This window comes from Myotis brandtii, unplaced genomic scaffold (assembly GCF_000412655.1).
Source record: "Myotis brandtii unplaced genomic scaffold, ASM41265v1 scaffold725, whole genome shotgun sequence".
Lineage (NCBI taxonomy): Eukaryota > Metazoa > Chordata > Mammalia > Chiroptera > Vespertilionidae > Myotis > Myotis brandtii.
The window spans coordinates 470,595-488,536 of NW_005370862.1; the positions used below are offsets into that span (position 1 = coordinate 470,595).

The 17,942-nt window shown below is 55.3% G+C and overlaps 1 protein-coding gene across 1 annotated transcript in view; it reads left to right on the forward strand.

The window, feature by feature from the left end:
* The window catches only part of DOCK1 (dedicator of cytokinesis 1), a 264,303-nt gene that overhangs the window by 88,860 nt on the left and 157,501 nt on the right, over positions 1-17,942 (forward strand). Inside the window, exon 27 of the mRNA XM_014530148.1 lies at positions 336-431. Coding sequence (XP_014385634.1) covers positions 336-431 — 96 coding nt within the window. The remainder of the gene's footprint in view (positions 1-335; positions 432-17,942) is intronic.

Consider the following 17,942-nt stretch of genomic DNA (forward strand, 5'->3'; position numbering starts at 1 on the left):
GGGACTGGCCCCAGGGCCTGTGGGCGGTGGGACCCGCCTGAGGCCACGGCCTGAAAACCAGCGGCGGGCTGACCAGGGACCACTCACGTGTTGTTTCAACAGATTTGCTTTCATTTGTAAGGTTTGCCTCCATGACATGTCCGTGCTTATGTAACAAATGATCATTAATGGACGGTAATTAATAACACGGCTTGAGCTTTCTCTGCGAGGCTTGTGCCTCTGACAAGGGCAGCGTTTCCTCTCACCCGGGTTAGAGCCGATTCACTCCTTCTGGGGGTCGGCACGCGTGTGGGTGCCTGTCCGGGCCTGGTCCTCACTGCCCTGTCCCCCCGCAGGGCCCCACCCAGCGGCACGTGCAGCTCATCATGGAGCGGCTCCTCCGGACGGTGAACCGCACGGTCATCTCCATGGGCCGGGACTCGGAGCTCATCGTAAGTGCGGGGCGTCGCCGGGCGCCCCTGTGGCAGGGCCTCTCTCGCCCAGTGGCCTTTCCTCTGCGCTGACCGCCCGCCTGGGCCTTGCTTTTGAAACTGTCACTTGAAACTGAACTTCTTTCCCTACAAATTCGCGAGCGGGGAGGCGCTTGGGTTGCCCTGTTTTACCGTCTGGTGTGTAAAATGGGCTCGTCTCCCACCGCGTGGACACGGGAGGGTGAGCCGTCTGACATTCTAGAGACGAGCATTGGGTGCTGGTTTCCGTGACTTCCTTCCAGCAAAGGGCGGGCTTTCTTCTCCGCTCTCGTTCTCCGGGCGGTTTCTTTCCATCTGTTTACACGGAAGATGCCAGGAATGAAATTTTATACCAGGACTAACAAGTAATCGAGGTCCTGCAACTCAGCCGTTTCATTTCTACTCGCATGTACTGTAGACGCTTCTCCCATACGGGTCATCGCGGCATGGAATGGCGTCTATTTGGGGGGGATTTCTCTGAATAATATGAAACCCAGGTCACGGTGCCTGCTTCCGAGAGCTGAGCCCGTGGTCCTCACCCCGTCTTCCTGAGTGTGGTTTCTTCGGCGAAGGACGCACGCGCGGTCCCGTTTCAGTTCTTCCCTGTCTAGTCCTTGGTGCCCTTCCCCTAAGCTTGTTGGACGGCATTTCCCAAAAGTCACTTTCCCATCAAAGACCAGCACACGCAGCGGGCATTTCCCAGGCCACCAGATGGCACATCGTCTTCCTCGTGTGACCTCCGCTGCCTCGGGGTCCTCGGCGTCGATCGGGAGGCGACACTCATGTCTCCCCCCACGGCCAAGCCGGAGCGCAGCAGGGGCTCGTGTTGGTGTTGGCGGTGGCGTCACCGTGAAACAGGGGTGGGGCCAGTTGGGTATTTGCACCATCATCCACAGGCCATACAACATGATTAACTCACAAACCCGCCTGCTCTGTGTGGTCAGACATTTGATTAACTCACCCCAATCCCTGGGCCCAGCCAAACCACATGATTTCGGGGGCCCGCGGGCCGGACGTCCCCCTCCCCTGCCACGAAGGACGCAGTTTCGGGGGGAGAAGTGGGTTCATGGCCGCCCGAGTGTGCCTCCCGCCAGCGACATGGTCCAGTCTCGTCTCAGAGTTCGGCACAGACGCCCACGGTTTCCTTCTCAGGGTGTAGCTCACTGGGGATGGGACTATGACGTGTATAAACTGGGACATAAAGTGTTTCCTGTGAATCGGGTTCATTGGCCACGGGCTTCTCCATTCTGTATGTAAGTGCGCCGGCCTCCTCACGTTCCCCACCATTGCTGCTCTGTCATTTGAAACACCTTAGTAGAGGTGGGGGAGATGGGGCTCCACGGAGCGAGACTCGGGGTGGCCCCAGCCGCACCCCCGAGGTCTGGTGACCCTGTCTGGTTGGGGCTGTGCCAGGGGTGCCCTGGGACACCGCCACGCTGGGGAAGTGCTTGAGGGGAGTGAAAGACGTGTGATTTGAAGTCACACTGCGTTTTGTGACGTTCTGCTAGGACCCTGTTGGGAGGAGCTGGGTCAGCCGGGCTGTGGGTGCTGATGGCTCGGGGTGATGGCGAGTGAGAGCGGGGCTGTCATGGCAGATGGGGACATGGCCAGTGACTCGTCCTGTCTCTGGGTGGGGCTGACCCTGGCTGTGTGCCCTCGAGGCACAGCCCCCTGGCCGGCAGTTAAACCGGGAGTACAGGAAGGGAGGCGGGGAGAAGCCCGTCAGAGTTTGGACGGGCCCTGGACTTGGGGAGGTTGTGGGACCTGCTCCCCGCGCGGCTGTGGGTGTAAGGAAGGGAGAATGGAGCGCGGTGTCTTCCCAACCTGTGGCCCAGGCGTGTATGGACGTGGCTCAGCTCTCAATTAGAGGTAACAGTGGCCGTGAGAGTCGCCCCTCACTACGCACTTCTCCTGTGCAGGGCGCCGGGCGATCCACTGTCAGTCTCGCCTTCTCCGTGCGGTGATGGCGTCCAGGCCCTCAGCCTTAGGAGCCGGCTTAGTGTTCCCGTTAGTTCTGGGCAGTGGCCATGGGGGGTCAGGGGCCCTTGTCCTGGAGGCAGGTGGCCTGATCAGCGGTTGGGTGGGTGGCCAGGCCCCTGCCCCATGTCCTTTCGCTGGAGTCGCGCTTGCCCTCGGAGCTGGGCAGGGAGCGAGCGGATGCCGTGAGCAGCACGCAGGGTATCCTGGGAGCTTGGCTGCTGCTTCCCAGTGGTCAGACTTCCCTCTGTGAATGGGCCCGTTAAGGATGTAATGTAGTGAGAGGGACGCGGAAAGGTTTCTCTGGGGCCTGGGTGCCCTCGAGAAGACTGGGAGTTGCCGATTCTCTGAAAGGAACACGCGCCCCTTCCCAGGACAGTGGGCAGATGTAGGAGCCACTCAGGACAGGGAACTCCCCCGACGGTGCCCTCGCCCTCCTGACCACAGGCCGCCCGGCTCCCTCCATGCCTGTGAGGACAGGGACTTTGTTTCCACCCTGAGCACCGGCTGCGGGGGATGCGATGGGGTGGGGAGGGGTTCATCTTGACCACAGCGTCCCTGGTGGGGCTTGCTGTGAGCCTGGCTGGGTCCTAGGGACCCACCTGTTTCTTCTCCTTTTTTAAAAAATCTTTATTGTTGAAAGTATTACATATGTTCCCCTTTTCCCCACATTGACCCCCTCCAGCCCGCCCCGCCCCTACCCCAGGCCTTCAGCACCCTATTGTCTGCGTCCATGGGCCATGCTTAGGTGCACACAAGGTCTCGGGTTGGTGACCACCCACCCACCCTCCCCACCTTCCCTCTGAGATTCCTCAGTCTGTTCCATGCTCCATGTCTCTGGGTCCACTCTGTTCATCAGTTTATTTTGTTCATTAGATTCTACATATGAGTGAGATCATGTGACACTTGTCTTTCTCTGACTGGCTTTTGTCACTTAGCATGATACTCTCCAGGTCCCTCCATGCTTTCTCAAAGGGTGAGAGATCCTTCTTTTCCACTGCTGCGTAGTATCCCATGGTGTAGATGTACCACGGCTTTTATCCACTCATCTGCTGATGGGCACGTGGGCCGTGTCCAGATCTGAGCTATGATAATTGTGCTGCTATGGACATGGGGGCACCCATTCTTTCTGATGGGTGTTTCGAGGACCCGCCTGCTTCGCTATTTGGAAAGAGTGTCATTTAAATGCTCGTTCAGTGCACGCACCCCTCCTATCAAGACTCCTCACCACATCTTTTCACAAAGACGCTGTCTCCGTGCGTGAACATGAGCTTTGCAGTATTTATGCTAATGGAGCTCATGAATAAATGTGCTTTTAAAAAGTGCTGTTCTTAATTTTATTTTCCAAAGAAAGCAGCACCCGATAAAAGCCTCAAATGGGCAGCGTCGGGTTTCCTGTGCGAGAGCCGTCACCGTGTCTCCGAGGGATGTTTGGTAATCAGTCCACTTAGAAGACACTTGGCTTTCGGAAAATCGCCCTCACGCGGTGAGCGTGTACCTGCTGCTGGGGATGGGGAGGCTCTGAGGGCACAAGGGCAGGGACACGGATCCTGGGACCTTCCCGAGGCCAGTGGCCCCGGGCCAGAGGGACTGGCGGCCCCTACAGGGCACGGTGTCCTTTGCTGTGTCCAGTGGCTGAGAGCAGGGGACCTCGGGGGCACCAGCCGTGGGGGCTGATTCACAGGTATTAGAGACAGTGACTGGCTGCTGTGCATGTCCCGGCTGTTGGGGTGGTTCTCTGGGACTCAGCCTGTTCGCACAGAGGTTACACTCACCCCTGCTTTTCCCCAGTGAGAGCCCCGTCTCAGCCACAGGGCTCCCCCCCCCTCATGCCTGCAGAGACCAGGAAAGGGGGCGTCTGCCCTCCTGGGTGTCCAGGTGGGACTCACCCTTGGCAAAGGGCTCAGCACTGGGCTAGTCTCCATGGAAAGGCGGGCTGCTCAGCCCCCCTAAGGTGTCAGAATTCCATTGGGGAGGGAGAGGGGGAAGGAGGTAGCTGGTCCCCTGGCCCTGGGGCCTGAGAGATGATGAGCTGGAGAGATGCTGTCTGCTGGTCGTGGCATAGGGCCATGGCAGGACACCGAGTCCCATTGTCTGTGAGCTCCTTCCAGAACCAAGTACATTGGGGCCTTGACTTACGAGTGTCCCGACTAACGAGTTTTTCAAGATACGAGCCGTCTCTCGGCCGATTTTTTGCTTTGAGTTGCGAGCTAAAATTTGGGTTACGAGCCAGCTTCAGATACCCCCACCGCTAGTTGGCACAGCAAACGTCACAGTGAACGCCACATCAGCCCAGCATCACGTGTCTCACTCGTTCACTTTTTGATTTGACATACTAGTAATTTGAGTTACGAGCTCCGTCACGCCGTCACGGAAACTCGTACGGTATCTGCCAGACATCCTGCTGGGGGGTCGCACCTCCTAATGGTCTCTCTCTCTCTCTCTCTCTCTCTCTCTCTCTCTCTCGGAGCCCCATGAAGTTCTTTCCTTTGTCATTATTTTCTTAGATTGACTTCTATTTTCCCAAGTTACCGCGACCACGAAATAAGTTAAATAGCCACACAGAACATTACCTTTTTTTTTTTATTTAAAAACTAATAAAGAACTTAGTGACAAGTATAATAATTTAGTCTCTATACGTAATGCCATGGGAACATCTATATAGGAAGGAACACGACTGTTTACCTTGTGTTTTGTATCAAAGTTTTGACTTGAATCTTTCTAAGAGACGCATCATGTTAGTGACACATTGTGATTAAACTATGAAATGCCTTTGGAAATATTTTTTTTTTCCTATTCCAAAGAAGGTGCTATTTTTAAACAGGGGTGAGCATATCCTCAGTCTCCTTCAGACTCCGCGCATTTTATTGTTGTTGTTTTGAACCTAGACTGCTCTCCCCAGGGGCGTCGCCTTGTGTGCGAGGGCGGTGCGGGCGGATTGATCGGGCTCGTTAGAAAGCCGCGCGTCCCCTCGCTTCCGGTCACCCAGAGCTGGGGGAGCTCGGGGCACAGGAGAGACAACGTGTCGCGAACATTTTAAACGTCAGTGAAAAACAGTATAAAAGACATGAAACACGTGTTTTCCCTTCCACGTCTCCGTGACACAGTCGCTCTTCCTTCGTGGTTCGGGACCCTCCGCTGCGTCCTTCTTTCGCACAAAAATAGCTCCCGGTCCCGCTGACCGACCTCCAAGGATCCGCGTCCCTTGGGCGGCGTTTCCACGAAAGATGTGTGTTTTCTTCCAATTAAAGCGGACGGCTGAGGGCCGGCGGGAGGAACTCCCGAAGGATGGCTGCCTGCGTGGTTTCAGGTTCTGCTCCGAGGGCTGACCACCGCGAGGGCCCCGTAGAACGGACACCCCGGCACAGAAGCAGACTCGCTGCTGGGTCAGGAGGAAAACGCAAGGCAAGGAGCAGCTCTCCTTCCGGCGATGCCCGATGCCGGCGGCCCTGCCCGGGGGCACCGCTCCTTCCCGGCAGCTGATCCGCGACGTGTGCGTGTCGGCAGTAGCTTAGATGTCAGACGGTGGGACAGAAACGCGAAGACTAGGTTTTCTCGTATGTTCACAAACTATTCAAAATTTAATTTGTACCGAAAAAAAAAAAGAGGCAAAAGGAGATCCCTACTTCTTCTTCTTGTGAAAAGCAAAAAAAAAAACACACTGATAGACAAAGTCATTCAATAGACCAGGGGTTTTGATTTCTATCAAAAGATACTTGCAAAGGAATGAGTGAAAAAATAAAGGAACTCAGATTTGTATTGCAATGTGTAATCAAAAGAGACCTCTGTCCTGGCTTATTGAAAAAATACCTAGAAACATCTGATTCACAGCTTCCCGCTAGGCATTTCAGGGCGTACAGGTTACGACTAGGTTAGGTGTGGGCGATCCTATGCGGGTGACAGTAGCAGCTGAACTAAACGCACTGTTGCTCTCTGAGGCGGTCAGGCCGCCCCATTGTTACAAAGCGAAACAGATTGTACCAGACGCCTGCGCTTTGAGGAACCATGTCTGCGAGATTGATTCACAGAGACACTTCCCCGCGGCAGAGAACGCCTGGGACTTACTGGTGACCGTGTAGCTCTACGTGGGCTCTCGAATTCTCGCCGGAATTCAGCATTTGGCCTTTGGGTATCAAAAGATTAAAAACGAGATCTCAGAAAGCTCAGTGTCCAGTAGCTCTCTGCCCGGTCACCTGCAGCGGCGACAGGCCTGCCCTGACGCTGGGTGGCCCTGGCGGCTGGCCGTCGGGAAGTGAGCAGTAAACATGGCGCAGGTGTGGCGATGTGGGGGATGCTGAGTGTCAGGGGTCAGAGACACCCCGAGAGGGGGTCGCTTGGCTTAGCGCTACAGCACGTGAAGGCAGATACACATAGAGTCCCGTGTGAGAGATGATTCATGGTCTCCGACCATTTGAAAAAATTGTGCTTTCTCCGGAATTTGATGTGCTGAAAACCGCCCCCCGCCCCTGCGTAGTTGCAAAATGAAAGGTAAAAAAATGAAGTCTGTTGCAAACATAAGGCTTGCTTTTCTCTCTCTCCGTCTTTAAAATGAAGGCTTGGAAGTCGTGATGGGTTTCAGCTGTGCACAGGGGCCAGCCTGCCGACCGCAGGCTGACGGTCACACTCCGCGAGCCGGGCGGGGGCAGCATCGCTACTTGTCCCCTTTGCCTTAAGTTTCATTCAGGGTTTCACGTCCCACATCCGAGGACGGCGAGGAGCCGCCGGCAAGCGGCGACAGGACCTCCTTGCTGTCAGTGGTCCGTTAGTACGAAGGCCTTTTTGGTAAACAGGGGGGCGCTCGCGGTGGCACGGTTCCCTGGGTCCTCTTCGTTTCGGAAAAGGACGGGCTGAACCCCCGTGGGCTCTAAAGACGGCCTGTTGACTCCAGACACCACGAGTGTTAAAGGAACCAGAGTTTCCACCTCCCGTGCTTTTTAGATTCCGTTTTGGATTTTTGCTTGGGCGTCGAGGAGTGCGTCTCCTGAGAGTAAGGCGGAGGGGCAACCTGAGATTCCTCAAAGGGGTGGAGGTTCCTCAGAACCGGCTGGAGTTTGTCCTCGCAGCTGATCCGCGACGTGTGCGTGTCGGCAGTAGCTTAGATGTCAGACGGTGGGACAGAAACGCGAAGACTAGGTTTTCTCGTATGTTCACAAACTATTCAAAATTTAATTTGTACGGGAAAAAAAAAAGGCAAAAGGAGATCCCTACTTCTTGTGAAAAGCAAAAAAAACACTGATAGACAAAGTCATTCAATAGACCAGGGGTTTTGATTTCTATCAAAAGATACTTGCAAAGGAATGAGTGAAAAAATAAAGGAACTCAGATTTGTATTGCAATGTGTAATCAAAAGAGACCTCTGTCCTGGCTTATTGAAAAAATACCTAGAAACATCTGATTCACAGCTTCCCGCTAGGCATTTCAGGGCGTACAGGTTACGACTAGGTTAGGTGTGGGCGATCCTATGCGGGTGACAGTAGCAGCTGAACTAAACGCACTGTTGCTCTCTGAGGCGGTCAGGCCGCCCCATTGTTACAAAGCGAAACAGATTGTACCAGACGCCTGCGCTTTGAGGAACCATGTCTGCGAGATTGATTCACAGAGACGCTTCCCCGCGGCAGAGAACACCTGGGACTTACTGGTGACCGTGTTATCCATTGTGTAGCTCTACGTGGGCTCTCGAATTCTCGCCGGAATTCAGCATTTGGCCTTTGGGTATCAAAAGATTAAAAACGAGATCTCAGAAAGCTCAGTGTCCAGTAGCTCTCTGCCCGGTCACCTGCAGCGGCGACAGGCCTGCCCTGACGCTGGGTGGCCCTGGCGGCTGGCCGTCGGGAAGTGAGCAGTAAACATGGCGCAGGTGTGGCGATGTGGGGGATGCTGAGTGTCAGGGGTCAGAGACACCCCGAGAGGGGGTCGCTTGGCTTAGCGCTACAGCACGTGAAGGCAGATACACATAGAGTCCCGTGTGAGAGATGATTCATGGTCTCCGACCATTTGAAAAAATTGTGCTTTCTCCGGAATTTGATGTGCTGAAAACCGCCCCCCGCCCCTGCGTAGTTGCAAAATGAAAGGTAAAAAAATGAAGTCTGTTGCAAACATAAGGCTTGCTTTTCTCTCTCTCCGTCTTTAAAATGAAGGCTTGGAAGTCGTGATGGGTTTCAGCTGTGCACAGGGGCCAGCCTGCCAACCGCAGGCTGACGGTCACACTCCGCGAGCCGGGCGGGGGCAGCATCGCTACTTGTCCCCTTTGCCTTAAGTTTCATTCAGGGTTTCACGTCCCACATCCGAGGACGGCGAGGAGCCGCCGGCAAGCGGCGACAGGACCTCCTTGCTGTCAGTGGTCCGTTAGTACGAAGGCCTTTTTGGTAAACAGGGGGGCGCTCGCGGTGGCACGGTTCCCTGGGTCCTCTTCGTTTCGGAAAAGGACTGAACCCCCGTGGGCTCTAAAGACGGCCTGTCGACTCCAGACACCACGAGTGTTAAAGGAACCAGAGTTTCCACCTCCCGTGCTTTTTAGATTCCGTTTTGGATTTTTGCTTGGGCGTCGAGGAGTGCGTCTCCTGAGAGTAAGGCGGAGGGGCAACCTGAGATTCCTCAAAGGGGTGGAGGTTCCTCAGAACCGGCTGGAGTTTGTCCTCCTGCTGCTTAAAGTCGAGTTCCACGCTGGAAAGGAGAAAGAGGAATGCCTTTAGTGCTTGGTCTTTCCCATAGGAAGGCCCCCCCTAGTGACACGACTGGGTGGCATCCTGCCAGGGCAGCGATCATTCCTACCGTGTTTATACCGTCAGCCTAGGGCTCCATAGTAAGCAGTTGGGTGCAGTCTATTCTATGTCATTGTCAGCTACACTTGACTGTTGGGGTTAAAGGTACCGATCTCCCTAGCAGTTGGCAGTCTGTGTATAACTTTTTTAAAATTGTACTTTATTTTTTTACTGGAGGCCCAATGCACGAAATTTGTGCAAAGGGCTTGGCCCCCACCGCCACCTCGGCCACCTCTGTCTCGGCCCCCGCCACCGAGACTTTGTCTGGAAGGATGTCCAGTCTAATTAGCATATTATGTTTTTATTATTATAGATTGATTTCAGAGAAGAAGGGAGAGGAAGGGGGAGATAGAAACATCAATGATGAGAGAGAATCATTGATTGGCTGCCCCTGCACGTCCCTCAATGGGGATCGAGACCACAACCCTGGCATCATGCGCCCTCGGGAATTGAACCATGACCTCCTGGTTCATAGGTCAGTGCTCAACCACTGAACCATGCTGGCTGGTCTGTGTATAACTTTTGACTCCCCAAGACCTTAACTGCTAATAGCCTACTGTTGAACGGAAGCCATACAGATAGCATAGTTGCTTTATATGTATTTTGTGGGTTACATGTATAATAGACTGTATTCTTACAATCAAGTAAGCTAGAGAAAGGGAAATGTTATCAAGAACATCATAAGGAAGAGAAAAATACACTCATGGTATTTATTGGAAAAAAAAAATCTGCTTGTAAGTTCAAACCTGGGTTGTTCAGGGTCGACTGTATTTCAAATAGATTTCTTTTCCTAGAAAAATAACTGATTTGCTATCACTCTGAACCTCTGAGGTGCCAACACACACAGCTGGCGTCAAGTACGTCCAGTCCTGCATAACGGCGTCTCGGTCAAGGACGGCTGCATGTGGGACGATGGTCCAGAGGGTGAAGGCCGAGCTGACCCCTCTTGTTGCCTAGTGACGCCGTAGCCATCACAGCAAGCAGGTACCCAGCTGTTTGTGGGGATGTGGTGTCGGCACCCCTGCCCAGCCCATCATATAAAAGTGCACCCCACACAGTTATGTACATGATACTTGATAATGGCCATGAGCAACCACGTGGCTTTGCTGGCTTATGCTTTGCTGCCCTAGACATCTCATCGACGCTTTAGAGGGTTCTTTCTACTCATGAAAAGTGTTGTCTGTGAAAAGCAGCGTATGACGCCGGCAGCAGCCTCGTGTTCACCGCGCCTCTGGTTGCATCCTCTCCTCTTGTGCCTGATTTAATCTCGCGGCGTTCGGTACAGTGACATGCTGTGCAGGCGTGGAGCCCGGGAGCCATGGGCCAGGCCATGTCGCCCAGGTGTGCGGGAGGGGTACCAGCCAGGTTTGTGTAAGCACACTACGATGTCTGCACAACGACGGAGTTGCCCACAGACACGCTTCTCGGACGGACCCCCGTGGGTACGTGGTGCGTGGCTGTAACGTGCTGGAATGGAGAACGTGGCGTCGGAGTAACCCTTTGGCTCTTCCGTGGACTGCACGCAGGATAAATAGGTCACTGAAGGTCTGCGTGTTCAGGAGGCCTCTCAGCACACACGTGCCGGGGTGCGAGCTCTGTTCTGAGCCACTTTTCCAAGGTCACGGAAACCATTTCTCACCTGAATCAGTCGGCGAATGAAAGGCCTTGGTTCCGTTCTCTTGTAAAGTCCGAGCTGCCTGAAGACCGAGGACCCGAGATGCCGACGTGGGCGAAGGTGGCGTGTTCATCCCGCCAACACCTTGGAACGTTACAGTTACCAAAGGCAGTTTTTCAGGCAACAACTGTACCTCCCTGTGGTGTACTGAGTGTTTGCTGAAAAGTAACCCCAAATTGTCATGGCATCGCCGAAGCCATGGGAGGACAGCCGTGGTGATGTGTGTGAGAGCAGGATCAGAGAGGGCTGTTTCAAGGAGATGCCGTTTCTTAGGAAAGTTCTTCAGAGAATGCACCTTGCCTAGAGTCCTCCCTTTTCTTCGTGTTGAAAAGACCAAGGTCGATGCCCTAACCTTCACTAACTCTTTACGGTCCCCTTGGTCTTGGGACCGGACCCCGGGCCCAGTGTAATTTTTCCGTAAGGATCCCGCATTGCCGAGCCTGGTGTCCCCTCTGCCCGCCTCCCCTGTGCCCCTGGCATCCTCGAGTCGGACCCTGCGTCACGCCCCACAGGCCCGGAGAGCTCCACTCGGTGCCCCTTCCGCGTGTGGCCTGGATGCCCGGCTAAATGTCAGTAGATTTCAGTAAAGGTTCAGTGACCATGATAACACATGAGCTCCCAGCATTTCATATCCAGTGGAGCCATAACCCATTTATAAACATGAAGCCCTATTGATTTAGAGGTCCATTAATCCTAGACAGATTCTGACATTGTGGAAAGAAACAGCCAAGCTGTGTTACCTGCATTTCTAAACACAAGCTCGAGACCCATGGAATGGACCATTTTGGGTTTTACGTCCGCCGTTCCATTTTTCTTATTGTCAGAGACTATGTACTATTACGGAAAAAGTTAAAAATATTGCCAAGAAGTTGATGGCCAGTTGCCCTCTGCTCCCAAAACAAGAAGGAGTGTTTGCCCTCATTCCGAAAGGCCTCTGAGTTCTGCTGCTGTTTACAGGGGGTAGAGGCAGACCTCATGGGTTATGTCCTGTTCACCTGGATCACGTGACAATGGACATAGCTCCTCACCTGGATCATGTGACAGGGGACATAGGTCCTCACCTGGATCATGTGACAATGGACATAGTTCCTCACCTGGATCACGTGACAGTGAACATAGTTCCTCACCTGGATCATGTGACAATGGACATAGTTCCTCACCTGGATCACGTGACAGTGAACATAGTTCCTCACCTGGATCTGCCTCTAAGGACAGTTGTGAAAGGTGCGAATCTCAGAACACGCTGCATTTGGGAGGACAGCCCTTGGGTCCTTTATCAGGGGCTGTAGAAACACGGGATCTGTCCTGTCGACATTGGGGGGCACAGGGGGCTCCCCTAAGCACCTTTTCCTCCTTAGGGCTTAGTTTCCTTCACTTCAAGGGATATAATCATTACTGCCCCGACTATCTCCCTGAATGAGGTAAGGATCCCTCACCCCTCCATCTCCCCAAAAATGAAAGTCGGTGAAAAAGTTTTCTAAACTGTCACATGGAGTTCAAACCTTATTTTCTCCTTCTTACCAGCTGCCCGTCAATTCTGCAGTGAGAAAAGGAGCTGGCAGCGATCAGGGTGATGCCTAAGGGGGGTTCTTCACAGATATTTAACAAGAAACAGAACCTCGCTGCCGCGTCTGCGAGATGCCGTGTCCGATACGGCGCGACGGGCAAGAAGTGATTTTCCCGGGGCGCTTGGTGAACGTTGAAAGCGTGTCCCCCACATCCTAACCACGGCAGGAGCCCCGCGCGGGTGCGATTATTAGGCTCCCTGGCCAGCACGACGGCTCTGGGTGCCTGTAATTATCGAATTCCCATTAAGTAACTACACTGGGAATCCCGTTATTAACCAATTTATCACACCGCGGAGCCATGTAATCACAGAGAAATCTAATCTGAGCCCTTGTTAACGGAAGGACTGGACTTTATCTATCGAGTTGATTCCTATTGGCACTTCTCCATTACAAGAGGCTGCAGCCCAAGCGGTGAGTCCTGGAGGGGCGTGGGGGGCGGGGAGTGCCTGCAGTGGGGCAGCCAGGCCAGCCGGGCCCTACGCCCCTCCCCTGCCTAACAGGGCAGGTTACCAGAGGCGCCGTCATAAACCCTGAGACCCCCACAAACTCCTGCTCCTCCCTCACAGCTGGGCCGCCTGTCACCCTTCTTCCCTGGGAGTCTGCACCTTCACCACGCTGCACCCCCGCCGTCCTGTCCGAACTCCTCCCCGCAGGGCCCTCGCACTTTCTCAGGCCAGCGAGCTCGGAGGGATGGAGCGGGCTCATTCAGTTACGGCTGTGGGTACTGAGTGCAGTGCCGGGCTCGGACTGCTGGCTCTGTCTGCGGAATGGAAATAAACAGATGGTCTGATCCCTGACCCTCTACCTCCTGCTCCGCTGTCTTCCAGGGATAACGAATTCACCAAAACTAACGCGTGCATCCAAATACGCCTGTGTGTGACGTGCCGTGTGTCTCCGGGGACATGTGCGTGTTGATAGCACATGTATGTGGGTCCCATTCCAGTAGCGGCCAAAGTTAACAATTTGTAACGACCGTCCTTTAACGCTTTGAACGTGGAAATGACTCCCCATCGCTTTGAATCCTTCCCTCACCGCTCTTTCGCGTGGGAGGCACAGAATCAGAGTTCATAGGATCCCTGCTGGATTTAAAATACCAGGAATGGGTATTCAAGAATATGAATGCCCCAACTATCCGGCCGATGCCCTGTTCCTGGTAGGCTGTGGCAAGGAAATGAGCATTGCAGTTACAGAACAAAATAAAGCCCCAAGCATCAGTCTGGTGTCCCAGCCGTCATCGGTAGACAGCGCCATAGGTGGACGGCGGCCTCTCTGACCACGCCCGGCGCTTTGCTAGACCACCCTGCCGAAGAGCCGGCTCTTCCCACGCCTGCCCGAAGCCGCATCCCCGGTCTGTCTCAGCTGGGACTCTCTGGAGCCCGGATGCTGCTCTGAGGCCCAGGCCTCTGTGTCTGTGGCCCCCCGCCCTTCCACCCACAAGGTTCCCTTTTGTCAGAGTCGATGGCAGGGGTGCTTGGGTTGGCTGCAGCCAGATGACAAGTTCTTCCCTGTCTCCTAGCGCCTGTCACCTGCTGGGCGTCCTGGGACAGATGCTGGCTGGAGAAGTGCATGCGCATCAGAGGGAGGGGTCGGGCCTCTGTCAGTGTGGTGGTTTGAAGCCCTGCCTGTTTGACCCCCGTGGGCCATGGCAGATGAGGAAACTGCGGCAGGCATCAGGCATTCCGGAAGTTCCTTCTCTCTGGTGTTGGGAACACAGTGACAGGGAGACCTGCATCCTGCCCTCCCACCCAGGGACCCAGCCGCTCGCGCGCCCCTGGGGAGCCCTGAGGAGAAGACGAGGCCGGCCTGGGCTCCTGGAGGGGCAGTCACCGAGGCTCCTGTCACTAAGGGTAGGAGTTCTCACTCTTCACAGGGAGATTTCACATTCTGGTGAAGATCCTGTTTAATGAGCCGGAATCTGCGTGATTTTGATCTTTTCCTTCTTGCTTCCATTCGGTCTTGAATTGAGGCGAGCAGAAGCCTTTCTCACAGGAATGTCAGCCCTGCATTCCAGCCGCTTGTTCGTGGCATTATTTTACGGCCTCGTCTGTCCACAGCAGAAGGCGGGGCTGGGGGACGATGCTGTGTTATCATCGCTGACGGGGAGATGCTGAAACACTGTCCTGAATGGGAGCCCTGACCCTGCGGGCACTCTCTGCCCCCCCCCCCCCCCCCCCAACTGACGGGGAGATGCTGAAACACTGTCCAGAAGGGGAGTCCTGACCCTGCGGGCACTCTCTGCCCCCCACCCCCTCCCGGGAAGCGCGGCTCCTGGGCTGACCCGGGGTCCTCCCGCTCAGCTCCCTGCAGCTCCTGAAGATGCGCGTCACCAACTGCACAGACCGGAGGGCACACGCGATACAAAGGTCCCTGTGCATAGACGTCCTTTTCCCGCTGAGGGACCCGGTGGCTCAGTTCCCCTGCCTGGGGCCCTCGAAAATTCTGGCCTCTTCCCGTGTGCTGGGCACTCGAGGTTCTCCAGAACGTGGGCCGGTGGCTGGTGGGAGGGAGTCGCCCAGGAGGCCAGCTGAGCCGGTTCTGAATAGTAACCACTCCAGGGTAATTCCCGAGAAAGAGAAATCCCTGCTCTCCGCAGGCTGTGAAGTCGCCTTTCATATCACTTTTCCTGTATGTTCCTCCTGGATTTAGAGCCAAATGTATTCAGATGTCTCCGGCTACACTGCAGAGTGTCCTAATAAATTCTTTCTCTGTCTCGCCCGGAATGGTAAATGGGTGTGGGCTCGCCACGTGCTCCGAGCCTTCTCGGGGAATCCGTGGCTCAGGCCTGCTCTGTGTCTCAGCGTTAGCTCCCAGAGCAGCAAAAGGTGAACCCCGAGGACATGTGTGAGCGCCCGTTCCTCCCTGATCTCCTGATGGCCTGATGTCCTGAGGTGATTATGTCAGGGACAACCCTTCACTCTGGACTCAGTTCCCTTCCACAGTGTGGAGATAGTGAAAAAAGTCCTACCAACCACACTTCTGTGACCCCTTGCTGTCTCGGGGGAGATCATTTGCATTTTGTAGTTCTTTCATTATTTTTTTAAATTATTGATTTGGGAGAGGCAGAGAGAGATAGAAACATCAGTGATGGGAGAGAATCGTGGATCAGCTGCCTCCTGCAGGCCCCACACGGGGGATGGAGCCCACAACCCCAGCATGTGCCCTGACCGGGAATCGAACTGTGACCTCCTGGTTCCTAGGTCGGTGCTCAATGACTGAGCCACGCCGGCTGGGCTGTTTTGTAGGTCTTGACACAGGAAACCTGTCCACCCAGGTGCTGGGTTTCTCAGCCCCTTTGTGAACAGCGAGAACCAAACCGGCAGAGGGCGTGGCATGCTGGGCTCGGGCTGCCAGGAGCCCTCCATGCCGGGCTCTCCCTAGACCTTAACCCGGGGATGGTTCCCAAGGCAGCTCTCAGCCTCAGGTTCTGGCCCGAGGGCCGTGTGGCTGAGTCCTGAGCTTTCTAAGTTGCAGGCAGCATCTCCTCCTCCACCTCCCCATGCCCAGAGCACCTGCCCTGTGTGACACCCTAACATGTCTCCCTCCAGCCTGGCCCGGAGCCCCCGGGGGGCAGAGCCTCCTCTGGGACAGCTTCTGCCAGAAGGAGTGGGCTCGTGTGCCACTGGGGCTCACGTCTCCCTGTGTGTGCTGCCCCCTGCGCTACTGAGGCCCAGGGAGCGGCGCTGCTTCTAAAGGACCTGGTGGGCCCTTCTGGGCGGTGCTGCCCCCACTGGAGACGCGCCTGGGTCCAAGGTCGTGGGAGTCGAGCTCCCGCCATGTCTAAGCCACTCACTCCCTGTCCCCGTCTCTCCCTTTGGGTGAGAACAGGGCCACTTTGGAGATCTGTCTAGAAGGTGGCTTTGGGGGCAGGTGGGAATTCCTTTAGGTTTCAGGCAGATGACTGCACAGTTAGAAGTGTTCTTGGTAACTTGGCAAGTCAACTGAAATTGTTCTTCCGGCTTCATTTTTAAACATGAACTAAATCACACGTCTTACATGTCTTGTTTTTTGAAAACTACATTTCCAGAAAGAAAAACCAAAATGACACGAACCTCTGAGGGCTGTGGCCACGTCTCGAAACCCTACATTATTGCCCAAACCTGCCCTGGCTTTGCCTGCTGGAAGTTTCTTGCCGATGTGAGGAACCGAAGCGAACTTCAAAGGCAAAGACGCGGTGACCAGCCGGGGGGCTCCAGACAGGGTGGGGGTGGGGTTTACGCCCCGGACACATGCCCTGTGAGCTCCCAGGAGACACTGCACGCTGAGCAGCTGGGTCGCCCGTGGGTTCCTGGCACACCCAGAGCCTTTGGCCTGTGCCCGCTAAAGGGCTCACACCCCATGGCTTCCCCGCAGCACTCAGTGCAGGGCTCCTGACTACCGATCCCAAGGGAGCAGCCATCAAACTCCTACCAATTTGTGAAACCGCTAAGACCCACGCGCGAGATACGAGATCCATGAGTTCGAGCTCTCCCTGGTCCCGTGACCACACACCTGGGGTTGCGGGGGTAGAAGTGCTGAATTAGGGTCGGGTAATGCCCTTTCTCTCCTGACCGCTGTCACCCTCCCAGCCCGGGGACCCCTGCATCTGTGGGCAAGCGTCATCGTCACTCATATGCAAGGGGGCGAGGAGACGTGAACGTACCTGTAGATGATGCACGCGCTGTTCCTGCACGTGTCACAGTTAGCTGTGTCCTGCCCAGTCCGGTAGGAGAGCCTGCAAGATGAGAACAGGAGAGGTTAGAGGTGGGGCTGTGTCGCCGTCCCAGTGCCCACACTCCTCACGGCGATGGGCGATGCACGCGTGTCCCGTCTCGCTCCTGTCTCTGTTGCTGCACCCCGCGCAGCAGCCCCAGCTAAGACGGTGTTTAAATTACATTCGGAATGTGAACGCAAGCTGCCGATGAAGCAAATAATCTGGTTTTGTTATGAGCAGAGGGAGATTGGGATGTTTCCGTGCGGCTTTGTATGTATGGTGTTAGCAGGAAACCCGGAGGGAAAACCAGCTCCCCGTATGCTGCCCAGAGATCCGTTTCTGCCCCCCAACCCCGTGGGGCAAGTTTCCATTTGTGGGGCCACTCGGCAGTGAAACAGTCCACATGGCTTTCCGTCCACACGGCCGTCAGCGTGTTCCCCCCGCGCTGTGCAAGCCTCTGCACGCACCCCGGAGTCCGACTTGGAACCGACGCCTGTTTCCCTCGTTACATTTCGTGTTACACAAACACTTGGCCAAGGATTTTCCCCTCGATGCCCCGGTGTCTCGGGGAGCTTGGGACGAGGGACCACATTCTGCCCAGCGCGTGGCCGTCCTTGTCTGTGACCCCTTCTGGTTGAGCCAGAAGCGGTGGTGGTCTGTGGTGGCATTTGTGTTGACCTTGACCTTCATCCACCGTCACTTCCCTTTGGGGGCACCTTCGGGACCCGCCCGGGGCCTTTCTCTCTGCCCCGGACTTTGGCAGGACAGGAAGAGTGACGAGCCTGTGCGTGACACCTTCCCTTTTCCTTCACCAGCCCCCCT